General features: G+C 44.4%; 1 protein-coding gene across 1 annotated transcript in view; it reads left to right on the top strand.

Annotated features, from left to right (window-relative positions):
* PTAC7 (plastid transcriptionally active7) overlaps positions 1-16362 on the top strand; it is a 51059-nt gene extending 34697 nt beyond the window's left edge. The window contains exon 3 of the mRNA XM_086498741.1: positions 15840-16362. Within this exon, the coding sequence (XP_086354867.1) occupies positions 15840-16172 (333 nt within the window). The 3' untranslated portion in view covers positions 16173-16362. The remainder of the gene's footprint in view (positions 1-15839) is intronic.
* Positions 16363-16578: the final 216 nt, after the last annotated feature.

The following is a 16578-nucleotide window of genomic DNA, read 5'->3' as shown; positions in this document are numbered from 1 at the left end:
GCGGCGGTGTGTGCAAGTGAAAGAGCATGCGAGGAAGTGCAGTGTGTGTGCAGAGAGGGGAGGCGAAGAGCAGCAGGAGAGGAAGCGCTAGCAGAAGAAGAGGGAGAGAGAGAGCTCACGTTTTTGGGGAAAACTCAATAAGTGAGTTTTGGGTTTATTATAAGTGATCTTTAAAAAATGTGTCTAGGTTCAATATGAACTTGGACAAAGTATAAAAATGTACAAAAAGGGGTTATTTAGGCCTTTAACCCAACAAACGACACGGCCCCACATAGTTCCGTGCCCAAAGGTATTGGCCCCAAAGACTGGTGCCCCTTTCGGTATTTCTTTTTATATTAATCTGTGTTCAAAGTACAAGAGAGTCGACAGGCGCTCACTCTCAGACTTTGCGTCGAGATGCTCTAAGTAATAAGGCCCAACCCACTTGTTTATTGGTACAAGGGATACCCAAAAGCAAGGCCCCAAAATCTTTTAAAATTAAAAGCAAAGTTTCCCAAAAGCAATTGAACTTCCAAAAGGTGCGAAAAACAGCTAGCACAATATACGGAGAATCTATACAGCTGTCAGCGGAATTCACGGACGTCTGTACGTTGCCACGTCAGCAGGCCAATGTAATTTCCGGCTGTCCGTACAATGTCACGTCAGCTTGTCGGAAAAATATCCGGGCTTTTGCCACATCAGTAAGGTTGTATTCGAGGGCCAGCCACGTCACCAGTTTGTGACAGTGTAGGGGGCCCTTGAGAGGGTTGGTTGGACCCCATCGAGTGTCGCTCTCCTCTTCTCTCTCCCTCCACATCTATTCTGTCATTGTTACAAATTGATGACGTGTCAAGCCACTGAAGAACGGAGCCAACCTGTAGATCCCGGCTCAAAGGCCTAAACCCTAAGTGAAGAAGTTGAAGCAGCAGGCCCAAGTGACATAAAGGCATTAAAATAAAGCTGGACCCTCACACACACAAAAGATAGCGTAAAAAGTGATGATGTGGCAACAAAACACTTTGACCTGCTGATGTGGCAGCTTGTGTCACAAACAATAGACACACACACACACACACATCCTCTCCTGGCATGGAATGTAGCCTGGTTGAAAAATGCAGCACCGGAAATTGCGCTGTTTTACTGACGTGGCAGGTCCGTACGGACAATCCCGAAAATTGCGGCGTATATCACGGGATTCTGTATTGCTGACGTGGCAGATTTTACGTACAAAAAAACGGACAACTTTTTGGCGGCTTTGCTTTATTTTGGCTACGCAAAAGAGGGGAGAGAGAGAGAAAAGCTCTCCTTTATTTTTACTAAAAAGAGAGAGAGAGAGAGAGATTGTGAGAGACAAAGAGCTTTTGCTTTATTTGGCAAGGCTTTTGATTTTCAACTTTTGGGGCTCTGCTTTTGGCATCCCTTGTAAATCTTTAAATTAGTAGTTTGGGCTCTTACTTCTCAGAGCATCTGGACGCAGAGTCTGAGAGTGAGTCCCGACTACTCGCTTGTACTTTGTTGCAGATTAATACAAAAAGAAATACCGAAAGGGGCGCCAGTCTTTGGGGCCATTATCTCTAGGCACGGAATTCCGCCGGCGGGCCAGTGTTGAATCTATTGTGAACTGTGAACTGTTTTGAAGTGTCTTCTTGTGGTGTCGCGATAGAATCTCGACTTGGAGTGTCCAAGTCTATTACAGTGGTCTCTTCTACGGGAAATCCGATCCTTTTTACGTGGCACTTATATGGCTTCAGACAGAGATCAATCGACTTCCTCTGCATCCGGAGATGCGGGAAGAGATCACAACGAAGATGCACGCGAGGAGTACGGCCCGCCTCGGCCTACTCGGGCGGAGATCGAAGAGATGGAGCGTCGACGATTGATTGGCGATGCAACAAAGATGATGCTAAATTTTGCCAAGGATCCGAAATTTGCAGAGCCATACCTCCTTCAACGAGGTGCACTCACAGTGGCGGTAGACCACAGAACCACCCCTCAAACCGGCCCTGAAGAAACTTGTTAACAGACTTGGACACTCCAAGTCAAGAATCAACCGCGACAGCAACAAATAACCACTTCAAAACAATTCACAGATCACAATAGATTTGCATTGGCCCAGCGGAGTTCCGTGCCTAGAGATATTGGCCCCAAAGACTGGCGCCCCTTTCGGTATTTCTTTTTGTATTAATCAATCATCAAAGTACAAGAGAGCGGCTAGGGTTTCACTGTCAGACTCTGCGTCCAGATGCTCTGAGAAGTGAGGCCCTCACCACTAATTTAAAGGTTACAAGGGATGCCCAAAAGCAGAGCCCCAAAAGCCTTTAACATAAAAAGCATCAGTTCTCTCTCTCTTAGAGAGTCTTTTCTCTTTGTTTATTAAAAAAAAGCAAAATTCGTGTCGCTCATCATTTTCCAAAAAATATATATATTTTTTTCAGCCTCCGCGATTTTCAAAAATTAGGGTTTGCAGGAATTTTAGGGTTTCTGGCAGAAATTAGGGTTTCTGCTGTCCGCCACGTCATCACTTTGTGACAAAACCTCCTACTTCAAGGATGTACAGAGAGCAAGAATCAGAAGAGGTGGTTGGTGCACGAATTGCTCAGCTTTTTGACGCGCAGAACAAAGCTAAAAAGCACGACAAAAAGCAAAAGAAAAGCGCTGACTTCTCGGGTTATTTGGGTCGTCAGTCTACATTTGAATCGGCAAGAAAGCAAAAGAAGCGTGTTCGATTTGAAGGAGTACCCAATTCTTCTTTTTCTTCTTCTTCTGGGAGTTCTTCTAGCTCCTCTGACTCGAGCAAAGAAGACAAAAAAGGCAAAAAGTGAAGCAAAAAGCAAAGCTTCGGAAAGGGCAAGAAAAAGGCAAAGAAGCCTAAATCTCGCCTCGTGGTTGACAGTTCTACAGAGGACTCGTCTTCAGATAGTTCGGACTCTGATGACAACAGATTTTACGCAAAGAAGAAGAATTTTTATAAAGCCAACCAGTATGACTTTCTGAAAGATAAAAGCAAGAAAGTCGGAGAGTTGGAGGAATGTGGACAGTCAATTAAATTTGACACGTTTTTTGGTTATAGAGATGCTTTGAAGGCTTTGTCTTTTATACAACAGCTTGACATAGCTTTCTCAGGAGGGCGTTACTCAGAGCACTCTAAGATTTGGAGGGTTGCCTCTTACTTAAAGGGGAATGCTCGAACTTGGTGGTCCACGCTTCTATTAAACAAGACAGCGCTAGTTAAATGGCTGAAATTTAAAAGGCTTTTTATTTCTTCTTTGCTGACTCGAGAGTATGAACGCGATGTATGAACTGCTTGGAACCATCTTCTGATGACCAAGAAGGATACAGTGGACGCGTATTGCGAGAGATTCTGGAGCTCTTTTCTACCAACCTCTTCATTTAAGAAGATCTCGTTCAAAGAACAGATTGAGCGGTTTACCTTGGGTCTTCCTACAGAGATCCGAGATCACTGCTTAGAACAAAAATCAACTTCCATTCAGTCATCCGAAACGGGGTTTTGCCATTCACTCAGGCAGTTTGACCTACCCCACAGATGAGATCAGGGCTAGAAATTGCAGGGCACCCTTGCTCTTCCTAGGGAAGGGGAACTTTTATGGTTGCGAGCCCCATGGGAAGGGTAATCTTGTGGTCCAACCTTCACGATGCAACGTTAAAAATTTTCCACCCTTCCAATCTAAACACAATAAAGTTGTGATTGCGAATCTTGGCATTATAGAATGTCAAGTTACGATTAGCTTAGCCTTAAGCACAAATGTGTTGTCCTAGTACAATCAAACATATAAAATGAGATGTAGACGGTGGGTTGGTGTTGTTGCATTGGGAGGTCGGGACCAATCAATTTAAATGTAGGCAAACCATTCTTGAAACAAAAAACACAATGCCAATTTATATGCCAGGCATCAAAGAGGTAAAACTTGTCCGAAGATTTAAATGGGCTATTTAGTAATAGTGGTTGTCCGCTAAGGACAAAAACGCACCATCCATTCATTGATTGCATGCAAAGAAGGCAGATTGGCTATCATGCTTTATACTAAATAGTGGCTCCCAATGAGCATCTCCAATCGCTTCGAGTTGAGCGCACAACAGTGCATTAGTGAAAAATCTCAGGTTTGCAAAAGCACAGTAGACTCGAGAGCAAATGAAATTTTAGGCAATTATCATAAACCTTCTAAGACCAAGCTCAGAAGTAGTGATGTGTAGCCGTGTTATCAGTCCAAGTAATATATGATAAAAATGTAGTATTCTGAATAACAGAAAAGGAAAGTCTCAATAAGGGAGTCTCCACTCTCGACTCTAGAGTCGACACCCAATTTCCAAAGTGGGCACCTAGTTGTACATGTTGGATAGTGGCTAGCATGAAGTAACCCCTGTAGGGCAATTTGGGAGCTTGCCCTTCCCGGGGAAGGTTTACTATGCAAGGACCCTTCATTGAGGAAGGGATACTTGACCAACATGCTCTTCTGAGTGAAGGGCTTACAAATTTTTGCCTTGCATGTGCAGGGCGAAACGCCTTGGGAGGGGCGGGCAGGGTTGCAATTTTCGGCCCTGGATGAGATCATGACGCAGAGAACTGAACAGACTTCGGGAAATGAAAGTAGAAAGAAGAAGAGCACCCCAGAAACGAAAGAAAAGGATGCACGACCCCAGCTCACTCGTCGAGAGAGGATCAACTATATCAAAGAGGGGAAGTGTTTTGAATGTGGGGAAACTGGGCATATCTCTGCGAAGTGCCCTAACAAGGCACCGAATAAACAGGATGAAGAAAGGCCAGAAAGTTCCAAAGCAGCTGAGGGACGTGGCAGAAAAGGCAGATAAAAAGCAGAACTGGTACTACATTCCGTGGGGCCTGAACCGAATCAAATGAATGAAAGTACAAACTTTGCCTCTTTTAGGGCAAAGTGAAGGATCAGGAATCCCTTTTCTTCTTTGATGAAGGAGCCAAGGCCAACTTCTTTTCACTTGGAATTGGCGGCTCGATTTGGAATTACGCCCGACAGACTAAGGCCACAGGTGGAGGTAGTTTGAGTGGCACCCAGACGGGATGTTGCCATTACACCGATCATTGGCAAACTTCGTTTGCAATGACAAGGGTGTTTAAGGCACGAGGATTTCTACGTAATTTCCTTGGGAGATTGTGATGTCCTACTCGAAATCCCTTGGTACCACAAGAACAGCGCCGTGGTTGACTATCGGGCCGAGAAAACGACTTTGACAAAAGAAGGGCTCAGAGATTGTACTTGATGAACTTCAGTTTCTTTACTTACTTTTTTTTTGGGAGAGAACTGAACGATGAATGAAGGTCGAATATGTTTTGACCTGAACAAAGAACGCCAAGATTTTTTTTCTCCACTCTCATGCTAATTGCTTTTCAGAGGGCCTGCCAGGCGAGTTGCCACCAGCTCGTCCTAAGGATCATACCATTGATCTGATACTTGGAATCAAACCACCGAACCAGCCACCTTATCGTGTGAGCTGAGCCGAGAGATACACCTGTCCGGGACACATTGTCTCAGCAACAGGAGTGCAGATGGACCCGGCCAAGATAGAGACTATCCGTGATTGACGTGAATAGAAGAATGTCCATGAAGTTGAACCTTCTTGGGCTTATGTTCTTATTACCGGCAGTTCATCAGAAAGTTTGCAGAGGTTGTTTACCCCTTTGCATTCGTCGACATAGAAAGGAGTCCTTTTCTCGTGGGGATCCACAAAAGTGACTGCCTTGAAACAGACTTTGACTACAGGACCAGTTTTTGACCTTGCCGGATTTGCAGCAGTCGTTGAAGTATATTGTGATACTTGTGGTCATCGTTTGGATGCGTTCTTAATGCAAGAAGGCCAGTGTCATTGCCTATGAGAGCCGATTGTTTTCAAGGCCGGAATTGACAGTACAGATATGTGAGAGAGAGCTTTTGGCGGCTATCCATGCTCTTACTCAGTGGCGAAATTACCTACTCGGAGCCGATTTTACGACTTTCACAGATGGTTGGAGTTTACGCTACTTCTTGTCACAGAAGCAGCTATTGGAAAAGCAGATGTGGTGGGCAAACATCTTGTCACAGTTTACTTCCGAATTGTCCATGTGCAGGGACAAAAGAAATTGGTGGCAAATACTTTGTCCCGAAAGCCGTTGGTTTTGGCTATTTCCGTGATACACCATAGAAACTTCGAGGATATGGTCGATCAGTACGCCACAGATACAAATTTTGTAGATGTATTCAGTTGAATACAGAAAGGGGAGATAGTAGCGGACTATTCCATTCGGGATGGCTACTTGATGAAGAAAACCATGTTGTGCGTTACACAGCCGTTGAGGGAAAAGGTTTTAACCGAATGCCACTGTCCTCCTTTTACAGGTCACCGCGGCAATGCTACCACCTTGAAAGGGGTAGAGAGATACTTCTTTTGGCCGAGACTCAAGAAGGATGTGGACGAGTTTGTGCGCAGTTGCTTGGTATGCCGGAAGGTCAAGTTTGACAGGCATAAAGCATAGGGATTGTTACAGTCTTTACCCATACCCACCCGCCCCTGGGAAAGTATTGCAATGGATTTCATTTTTGATCTCCCGAGAACACAGCATGGGCACGATTGTTTATTGCTCAGATCTAAAGATTACATGGCATGCCTTAGACGATTGTCTCTGATAGGGACCCCAGGTTCACGAGTTTGTTTTGGACGGCTATTTGGGAGAACATAGGCACACGGTTGCAGTTCTCGTCATCGTTCCACCCGCAGACCGACGGGCAATCAGAGATTGCTAATTCAGTGGTACTGGATTTGTTGAAGTTTTCTTTGTGGGATCGGTGGAATATGCCTACAGAAACACGACTAACTCTTTGATGGGGAAGGTGCCATCTGAGATTATTGAATTTGCTACGAAGGTTCCACCCTTCCTTAACACGAAAGATAAGATTTTTGAAGCCGATGAGTACACGCGCGACTTGGACACAGCTTTTGCCAAAGTCCGCAAGGCTTTGCAGAAATCTCAGGAAAGACAGAAAAAGGCAGCAGATCGCCATCGTCGCGATTTGAAGTTGAAGGAGAATGATTGGGTGCTCTTACGTTTTGAGAAGGTACGCCTGAGAAAAAAAAAAGTGAAAGGAGAGGCTTTTTCCAAAGCTCAGTATGCGATACTACGGACCTTTCCAGATCTCTGAAAAGATCAATGATGTCTCCTTCCGATTGAAGCTACCAGAATACTTGGAGGATTCACAATGTTTTTCATGTGAGCCTCTTGAAGCCTTTTGAAGGCGATGTGCCTGATGATGAGCAACTCGAAATGGAAAAAAACGAGCAGATACTCGTTCGAGAACAGAAATTGGCACAGGAAGAAAGAAGGTAAAGCGAAATGACGGTTCTTGGTTAAATTCAAGACCTACTCCGCATTGGATGCGAAGCGAATGGAGGAGGAGGACTTGGCAGAAACTCCTCGGAATGTGAATCTTTACCTTGAAGCTTTTGGTTTAGCATAGAACCTCGAACTCAGCTTTTGGCCGGAGATCTGGTGTAGTGGGTTTGCACAAGAGGGGAGTTACTCCGCTCCTTTGTCAACAGATGCCTCGATTTTTGAATACTAGAGTCATTGATGTCTCTTTGAGCTTCAAGGATACTGAGAGCTGACAGTATTCTGCTGTATGACTTTATGAAATGGAATTTCGGAAAATATGAAATTGACTTGTTCTTGACTTGTTTAAGTGCAGGAACTGATAGACGAAATGATTGTAGCATTTTGGTCTGAATGATTTTGATAGACATGGTTGCAATAGGGATCAGTCAATCGGACATCTACGAGGTCCTGAGTGGATCTATATGCGATTGCTAATTACATTGCCGATAAATCATGATCTGAGGTCCAAATGAATGTTGAATGTGATTAGTCCTGTGATGTCAAGTGATGTCGTGTGATGTGACTGTCGATTGGTACACGTGCTAGATGTGTGTTCCTAGTGTGTCGGTACTAACAGTCAGTGTCTGCTAAGACAGTTTATGGCCTCTGTCTATTTTGCAGGCGTAATCGAGGGTGATTACAATGCTTTCAAGAGGGGGGTATGTCACAAACTGGTGACGTGGCTGCCTAGTACACACACACACACACACAACCTCTCCTCGCATGGAATGCAGCCCGGTTGAAAAATGCAGCACCGAAAATTGCACTGTTTTGCTGACATGGCAGGTCCGTACGGGCAGTCCCGGAAATTGCGACACATATCACAGGATTCCGTAATGTTGACGTGGCAGATTTTACGTACAAAAAAGTGACAGCTTTTTGGTGGCTTTGCTTTATTTTGGCTACGCAAAAGAGGAAAGAGAGAGAGAGAGAGAGAGAGAGAGAGAGAGAGAGAGAGAGAGAGAGAGAGAGAGAGAGAAGCTCTGCTTTATTTTTACTAAAAAGAGAGAGAGCTTGTGAGAGCTAGAGAGCTTTTGCTTTATTTGGCAAGGCTTTTGATTTTCAGCTTTTGGGGCTCTGCTTTTGGCATCCCTTGTAAATCTTTAAATTAGTAGTTTGGGCTCTTACTTCTTAGAGCATCTGGACGCAAAGTCTGAGAGTGAGTCCCGACTACTCGCTTGTACTTCGAGTTGCAGATTAATACAAAAAGAAATACGGAAAGGGGCGCCACCAATATCTCTAGGCACGGAATTCCGCCGGGCTAGTGTCGAATCAATTGTGAACTGTGAACTGTTTTGAAGTGCCTTCTTATGGTGTCGCGGTAGAATCTCGACTTGGAGTGTCCAAGTCTGTTACAACTTGTACGGAATTCCGCGTTTCACATTGACTTGATGACGTGGTAGCTTGTACGAAATTCCGCGTTTCACGTTGGGCAGTTTTCAATGCCAGCTTTTGAGGCCATATGCTTTTGAGTATGAGGGCTTTTCATGTAATTGCTTTTCAAAGCCAAGGGCCTTTAAATATGTGCAAAGGGCTCAGCCTTTGGCACTCTTTTGCATGAAGGTGCAAAGCGTGAGTACCGGCATTGTACCGAGTTCAAGTAATATAAAGAAATACCGAAAGGGGCGCCAAGGTTTGGGGCCAGTGCTCTCTTGGGGTGGAATTTCTCCACTCCACGTATCGTGTCGTGCATCTCTTTCATTTTAGTCGTTATTAAAGTGCTAAAAGTCTGTTCAGTCTGTTCTTTTCTTTGCCCGTCCCGGTTACAGTGGTATCAGAGCTTTAGGCGTGTGCTTTTCTGAAAGCATACCGGTCCTACCAAAGAGCAGATAGAGCACTTGGGCACTTTGAAAATTGTTATTAAAGAACCTTTGTGTCCTGACCCCAAACTTATTAGCCGCTCCCACCCTTACTTCATCGTGCATCGGGTGTGCTCTCGTCTTCATTGCTTTGTCTTACAGGGCATAAGCCATAAAGATCACTTGCAAGAGAAGAATAAAGATTTTTCAAACTGTTTTTTTTCTCAGAGGTAGTGCCATGAATTGGTGGATGTATATAGCTACCAAGCCACACACTCCAAGGACTCGGCAAGCTTTTAAGAAATTTTTCTTACTCGAAGTTACATGCCTTCTGACATCTTCCTTCAAAGTGCAGCTTTTGGCAGAGTGGGGTATCGTGAAATGCTTGCTATGAAAATCCTAGCAGATTATAACGCAGGTGTCTCTTCTCAAACCGAAAACCTTGGAGTCCTAGAGTGATTGGTATATCTTGGGGATGCCATCACCGCCATAGGCACACTGTTTGTTGTAGCCCGTTTCGACTATTCGAGAGCTTATGGACCATGCTGCAGTCGGCTACAACCTTATGGAAGAAATTTAACCCTAGTCTTGGTGCAGATTTCAAGATGGAAAGCAAGTCAACTTTTGAGCTCAACTGATGTCGAGATTGATTTTTCTAAGTTTGAATTTTTTCTGAGAATTTGTGTGAGAACTTGTTTGGTGATTGTGTTTGGAATTTCTTTGAAATGGATGGTATCTGTTTTGAACCTATCTTGTGCCGATTTGAATTGTTTGACTCTGGTTTCAATATTGGTTTCAATGCTTGGTGATTTTACTCCTGGGTGGAGTAGTGAGAAATGCTGTTTTGGTACGTCTTGAAAATCTCGGAACGACGTAGACGGGATGTCTGGGGAGCATTTCGTTGTATGCTTGAAAACCTCGAAACGACGCAGACGGGATGTTTGGGGAGCGTTTCGTTGTATGCTGGAAAACCTGTGAACGACGCAGGCGGGATGTTTGGGGAGTGTTTGGTTGTATGTTTGAACCTCCAAGCGACGCAAGTTGTGGTCTGGGGAGCGTTGGTTGTACCAATCCTCTGATCTCATGACCCGGACCTTTTTAGGCTATTTGCAGGGGAGTGACGAGGTAGTTGTTGAGTAGCTTCATACCGTAGGCCATTTATCTTGGGTGAGTGCTCAACGGCGCTGTTCGTTGTGTCTTGTAACATGAATATGTGAGCATTTGTGTTGCATTGTGATGTGCTAACCACTGAATATTCCTTATTGGATGAGATACTTCTGAGAAACCAACGACCCAAGAGTTCTGATCTGGAATGAGACTCCTTATTGGATGAAATTCTTCTAGGAAGTCAACGATCGAGGGAATTAAGAGCTCCGATTTGGAATGAGAATTGGTTGTCCCTCGGAATGACCCTCGGAAATTTTTGATCGTTGTTTTGCAGATATGTTGCAAGGTGGTAAGGTACGGTACGTATATGGTACGTCCTGTACGTAGTACCAAATGGATAGAGTTGTTAGGTACGTAAATACAATTTTTTTCCTAAAAGCCAAAAACCTACAATATGGTTTGTACTTGATAAAAGTTTCACAAGTATCACTTCAAGCATGTTAGTTCATTATTCTACAAACCTTTTAACCAAGGCAAAGCTCTTAGCTTTCATACGAATACCAGCAAGTCATGACTCCTTGCTCGACATTCCACGAATCAACATTCGAGTGAGTCAGTGACAAGAAGAGATACAATTCAACTATTATATGCAACTTGAAATTTGAAATTTCATAACAAACTAGTAACTACAGAGATTCAAGAACTTCAAAGTTCATATTGATCATGATTTGCCAATTTGCACGAAAAAAATTGATGGTAAATCGTAAACCTATGGTCATTGATCCATCAAAATACCAAGATGATAGAATCTAGAAACCATACAAAAAAAGGACATCTAATAATTTATAATCCTTGGACCTCAATAGTCAACAAAACTAGAAAGCATGCTAGCTAGTAGAAGCTGCAAAGTACATACTACTGTCTACATGAGAATGAACAATCGTGAAACTCAAACATCATCATCTGACTCTGAAGATGAGGAGGCCATGTCTCTCTCAGTCAAGACATTGCCTTCCTTGTCAAACTCTGGCTCAAGAATGGTCGGACCTCCTGAAGCACTTGCCTCCTGCTCAAATGGGTCATCCTCCTCCGAAGTGTGAACGAGATGCAGTGCCTCATTCGCTCGACCACGACTACTACGCATAGGTAGCTTGCCTCGCCGAATGCTCTCCCGTCGTGCTCTCTCTAGATCCGCAACCTCTTGGCGACAAGATGTGAGATTGTGCTCGTGATCGAGTGACCTGCTGATCCACGCTCTCCAGCTCTCTATGAAGCTCTCGCAGAGTCTCCTCCTGCTTATCTCTGATTCGACACTCTTATCTCCTCTGCAGTAGGGTCAGGAACCATCTTCACTTGAGTCGGATCTACCTGTACAAGAGGATAAGTAGCCAAGCATTAACTACAAACTTGAGTCTCCTAATCTTGCAACTACTAGCAATGATCTTGATTCTTTTAAGACTTACTTGCTTGGGTGACCCCAAAGCATGAAAACTATGCACGAGCTTCATGTTCGCACGATAGTACACCAACTTCTCCAATTGCATAGTACTCGGGCGGTTTCGAATCTTCGTGTGTACAAGAGAGTAGGCACTCCAATTGTGCTCACAAGCACCAGCTAATCGTAATATGGACATTTACACGATATATAGGAATCAATGAATCATCCAAGCGTAGTACGTACTATGTACTACGTAGCGTAAGCGAGAGAATAGTAAATACTTGTGAGAGAATGCGTGCAAGATTGCACAAGTTTGAAAGACCAACTCTTCCGTAGTTTTGTCACCAATTGAGGGGAAGCTTGGTAGCTTCCTGCCTCAAGGCCACACTTCTCAAGAAGGTCTGTCCCAAATTGTTCATGTAGGCACGCATCTCATTGTCGATCTGCAGCTGCTCATCCTCAGTAAACATGATGTCGAGGTACTCTGATCGCAAGGTGAGCAAACTGCTCTCCGCAAAAAGCTCTGGAGTCTTGTAGAGAGGATGGAGTATAGCAGCCATCCTATGAATGGAACGACGCATAAACGTCCATCGGCTCTCCACAATAGCCAGAATGTCCTCCCGTCTACAGTTCAAAACACTGAATTCAAGACTTAAAACAAAATAAAACATCTAACTGGCAAGGATCAAGGGCTCTGTGGACTTATCGCTCCGATGTCAAAGAGGTACATGCTGCTATGTGACGCCGCATTTGCATGAACAGATGATATACAAGACCAAGAGTGGACCCCTCCATGTCTGTCACACGCAAGAGTACGTAGACAGGTTGGAGAGCCCATGCCAAGGAGTGCACCTCTGCCCAAAAGCTCGCATCGAGCACTTTCCTTTGTATGTACTTCGTAGGTTCAATCGAAGCATGGTGCATCAACCGCCACTTAGGGTCCACAACTGTCTGCAACAATGGATCCCTCAACCTGCAAAGCCTCTGAAGTACTAGGGACATGTATGCAAACCTAGTCTTCAAGGGATGCACCATGTCTAGTGTACTGTGACTCCTGAATATGGCAAGTGCCTGATGTTTCTTGCAGAAAAAAGTAGTTATCTTTGTTGCATCAGAAACAACAGGCTGTACCAAAGACAACTTGCCAATATCCTCCATGAGCAAGTCGAGACAATGTGTAGCGCATGGAGTCCAAACTATGTGAGGGAACTCCGCCTCAACCATCTCCCCCATGGCCTTGCAGTTGGACGCATTGTCCGTGACAACCTGCAAAACCATATGACCTTTACCTTATTAGTTATAACTTACAACTATCAAATGATCATTGATATCATCAGAACTTAGAAGTGAAAGGGATTTTAAGGGAGCAAAGGAATGTGGAATACCTGCATCACATTCTCCTTGCCGACCTCCTTGTTGGTCTGCTTGATATGCCCAAAAAATAAACGCCCCTGAAATTCGCTCACCAGCCTTGCCCGCGTCCACGGCTCGTAGGAAGTATGTACCAAGACAAGAGGACACAAGGATGTTGATAATGTGGCGTCTACGAATGTCGCTCCACCTGTCAGAGATGATTGGTAGAACCAAACTGCTGCCACCCGGCTTTCACCGGGACCAATGTTCTGTCAATGATCTCTGGCTGCTCATCTAACATGGACGTGCGCATCTTCTGATAGTCCAAGCCACTCCAGGAGTCTGTGGCGCCAACTTGTGCTGGCTTGGATCATTCTCTTCCATTGCTCTGTCCGCAAGACATTAAATGCAATATTGCACTCTATGAGAGTGCGAGCAATCTCTGTCTCTGCAATCTTTTGCCGCTCTTTTACCCAGGATTGTGCATGGACACGTGAGGGAAAGTAGACTGTGCATAGGCGCACCGTTTGCACTTAACTCTGCAATCATTCGTCATCATCTGCTCTAAATTCTCCATCTTTACCTCCCACCCCGGCTCGGTTTCATGTCGGGTCACCAGGTGTCGGGAAATATGTGCTCGAAACGTGAGCCGGGGAAGCGCCGGGCCTCTGGCTGTGTCGAGAGAGAACAAGAGACACTGGTAGATCTGGAAATCACCATAATCATCAATCAATTGAATAATACTTTGAGTACAATTTAATCCTTAGCCAAGGCGGGTTGTTAACAACACCGTCACTTGGATAATATGCTAACTAGGAGTTTAAGCTCCCGTTTTACAGGATTAACAGGGCCGTTGAGGACACCGAGTCCTCTGATCTGTACCCTCATCTACATCTTGAGAGTAACGAGCCCTTTTCCTACTAGTATCCTTTTCCTGCTGTGTATGTGCATTTGTCAAATCTGCAAACAGTGCATCCTGCAAGGAATCTTGTGTTGCATCTCTTACCCTTGGACGAGGGAAGGCCCCCTGCTGGGAAGTGCTCTAGTTTTAAAGCATTCTTAATCTCCGGTGGAATAAGCTTACATCCTCCGCAATGCCGAGTAGTATCGACGCCAGAAAGGTGCCTCAACACACGCGTCACGGAATTTGTCTTTTGCTTTCCATAATACTTGCAAGTCCAAGTGCGTGTTTGTGATCCTGCTTGCCCTTGTGTATTCACCACCGCAGTGACATTCGTGTGTTCATTCTAGATTGGGTTGGGTTTGTGAGGCATGGTGCATTTACACATTGGCAAGCAACGATAGAAAAACGCTCATGTTTTTGCGAGAGAACACCTCTGCGAGAGAGGGAAAGAGAGAGAGAGACGAGAGAGGGTTGAGACGAGGTCACGTACCGCGTGAGTAGTCCCTGTGCAGGCTTTTGCAGATGAGAACTATAGTGACTGTTCACTGTTGCAGAGAATACCTGCAAAAACTAGGCGCTAGAATAGCTTTAAGAAATGTGAAGCCAAATCTGTCGATCTGTTGGGGTTTTTATCCAACCAAAAAAAGATTGTGCAGTACATATCCGTACGGTACGGTACCGTACAGTACGAACGTATCGTACCGTACAAATACTACCTTGATATGCTGCAATCGCGGACGATTACTTTCTTTCAAGAAGGGGGGATGTCACAAATTACTGACGTGTCAAGCCATTGAAGAACAGAGCCAACCTGTAGATCCCGGCTCAAAGGCCCAAACCCTAAGTGAAGAAGCTGAAGAAGCAAAAAGAGTTTTACAGACTCCGAGTGGCCTATTTTTAAAGAAGAGTTCCCACCAACTTATGGGACCCGTCTGATGGGGCCCAAATGACATAAAGGCATTAAAATAAAGCTAGACCCTCGCACGCGCAAAAGATAGCGTAAAAAGTGATGACGTGGCACTATTATACAGAACTCCCGCAAAACGCGCTGACCTGCTGACGTGTCAGCTTGTATGAAATTCTGCGTTTCACACTGACCTGATGATGTGGCAGCTTGTACGGATTTCCGTGATTTGCACTGGACAGTTTTCAGCGCCTTTGGCACTCTTCTGGGTGAAGGTGTAGAGCATGAGTACCTGCATTGTACCGAGTTCAAGTAATACAACCGAAAGGGGCACCGAGGTTTGGGGCCAGTGCTCTCTTGGGGTGCAATTTTGCCACTCCACATCTTGTGTGTCGTGCATCTCTTTCAGTTCAGTTGTTATTGAAGTGCTAAAAGTCTGTTCCACGTGGTGCCCGTCCTGGTTACACTCATTCCCTCTCTTCGGGGAAAAGTAAAAGGAACCATTAGTCAAGCTAAAAGCAATCACTAACGCAAGGAAAAGAAGTAAAGGATTTGTGGAAGTATAAATCACCATTTCAATTCTGCTGCACTTGACAATTTTAGACTACATTGACCATATACGCAACTGCTAGATATTCCACCACTTAACAATTTTAGAGTAAGGTGAACTTATCTTTCCCAAACACAGTTTTCTGGTTGGTTTTCTATTAAGAATGAAAGGAAGTGACATACTTATACCTCTTTGTCTTTATTCACTTGCATTGAGTTATCACCTTCTTATCAAGTGCTCAGCCGAAGCTTTTTTAATTTCCTTTTTTAAAACTCCAGATAGACTTTGGTATTGATATTTTGTGGTGAGCGGATCTAATTGATTTTATTGCTTCTTTGCCGCATTCTGCAAATCAAGAGGCTGTGTTACCTTGTGAAGGTATTAGGTATTTATTGATTGCTTATTTCAGAAACAAGAAGATTCAGTGGCAAAGGTCCACATTAGGGAGAATTATTGGGAGCCTTTCATAGAGCGACACATACGGAGAGTGAGGGACCAGGGCATAGACCTCAATGATGATGTGGAACGGCTCAAGCTACAAAGAGAGAACAAGTTTGAGCTGATATTAGAGCTAGCAGAGGAAGCCAATGAATTCCTGGTTAATCATCCAGAGGAAGCAATCCATAAGAAGCCGGCTTTAAAGGTAATTTCTGATGCGGTGAACCAGTCAGGAACCATACAAAGACCAGACGCATATAGTGATGCAACATTTGAGTTTCTTGAGGACTTGGGCATGTTCTGAGTAGAAAGGCATGTACCCATCAATGGATAGGCTGTTGCCTCTTGTTTAGAATGAGAGTAGGGATACACTCGTCTTCGCAAATGTTGTACTTTCAATGGACCTTCCTTTAATTTTACTGATAATTGCAACTTGTCTGTGTATTATGTAGCTACATCATTGTGAATATATTTCAGAGTCTGTTTAATCCTCATGGGTCAGCTCTTGCAAGCATTCTTAAAGACGGAGCTTTGAGATGGTTATAACAAAGAAAGCTTGCAAAGAGCACTTGATGCAGGCATCTGTCATGGGCAAAGTTGTCTTTTAAGGGATCTGTCAAGGCAGCATGACGAGGGTATGATTAGGGAAGCCCAGAGTCTTCGTCTGTCATAGTAGTATATGACAAGTCTGACTAGTGGAAAGTGAACGA

This window comes from Adiantum capillus-veneris, chromosome 24 (assembly GCF_014529385.1).
Source record: "Adiantum capillus-veneris isolate H3 chromosome 24, ASM1452938v2, whole genome shotgun sequence".
NCBI classification, from domain to species: domain Eukaryota; kingdom Viridiplantae; phylum Streptophyta; class Polypodiopsida; order Polypodiales; family Pteridaceae; genus Adiantum; species Adiantum capillus-veneris.
Note: the sequence above shows the minus strand (reverse complement) of the source record. Positions and strands in the feature narration are given on the sequence as shown.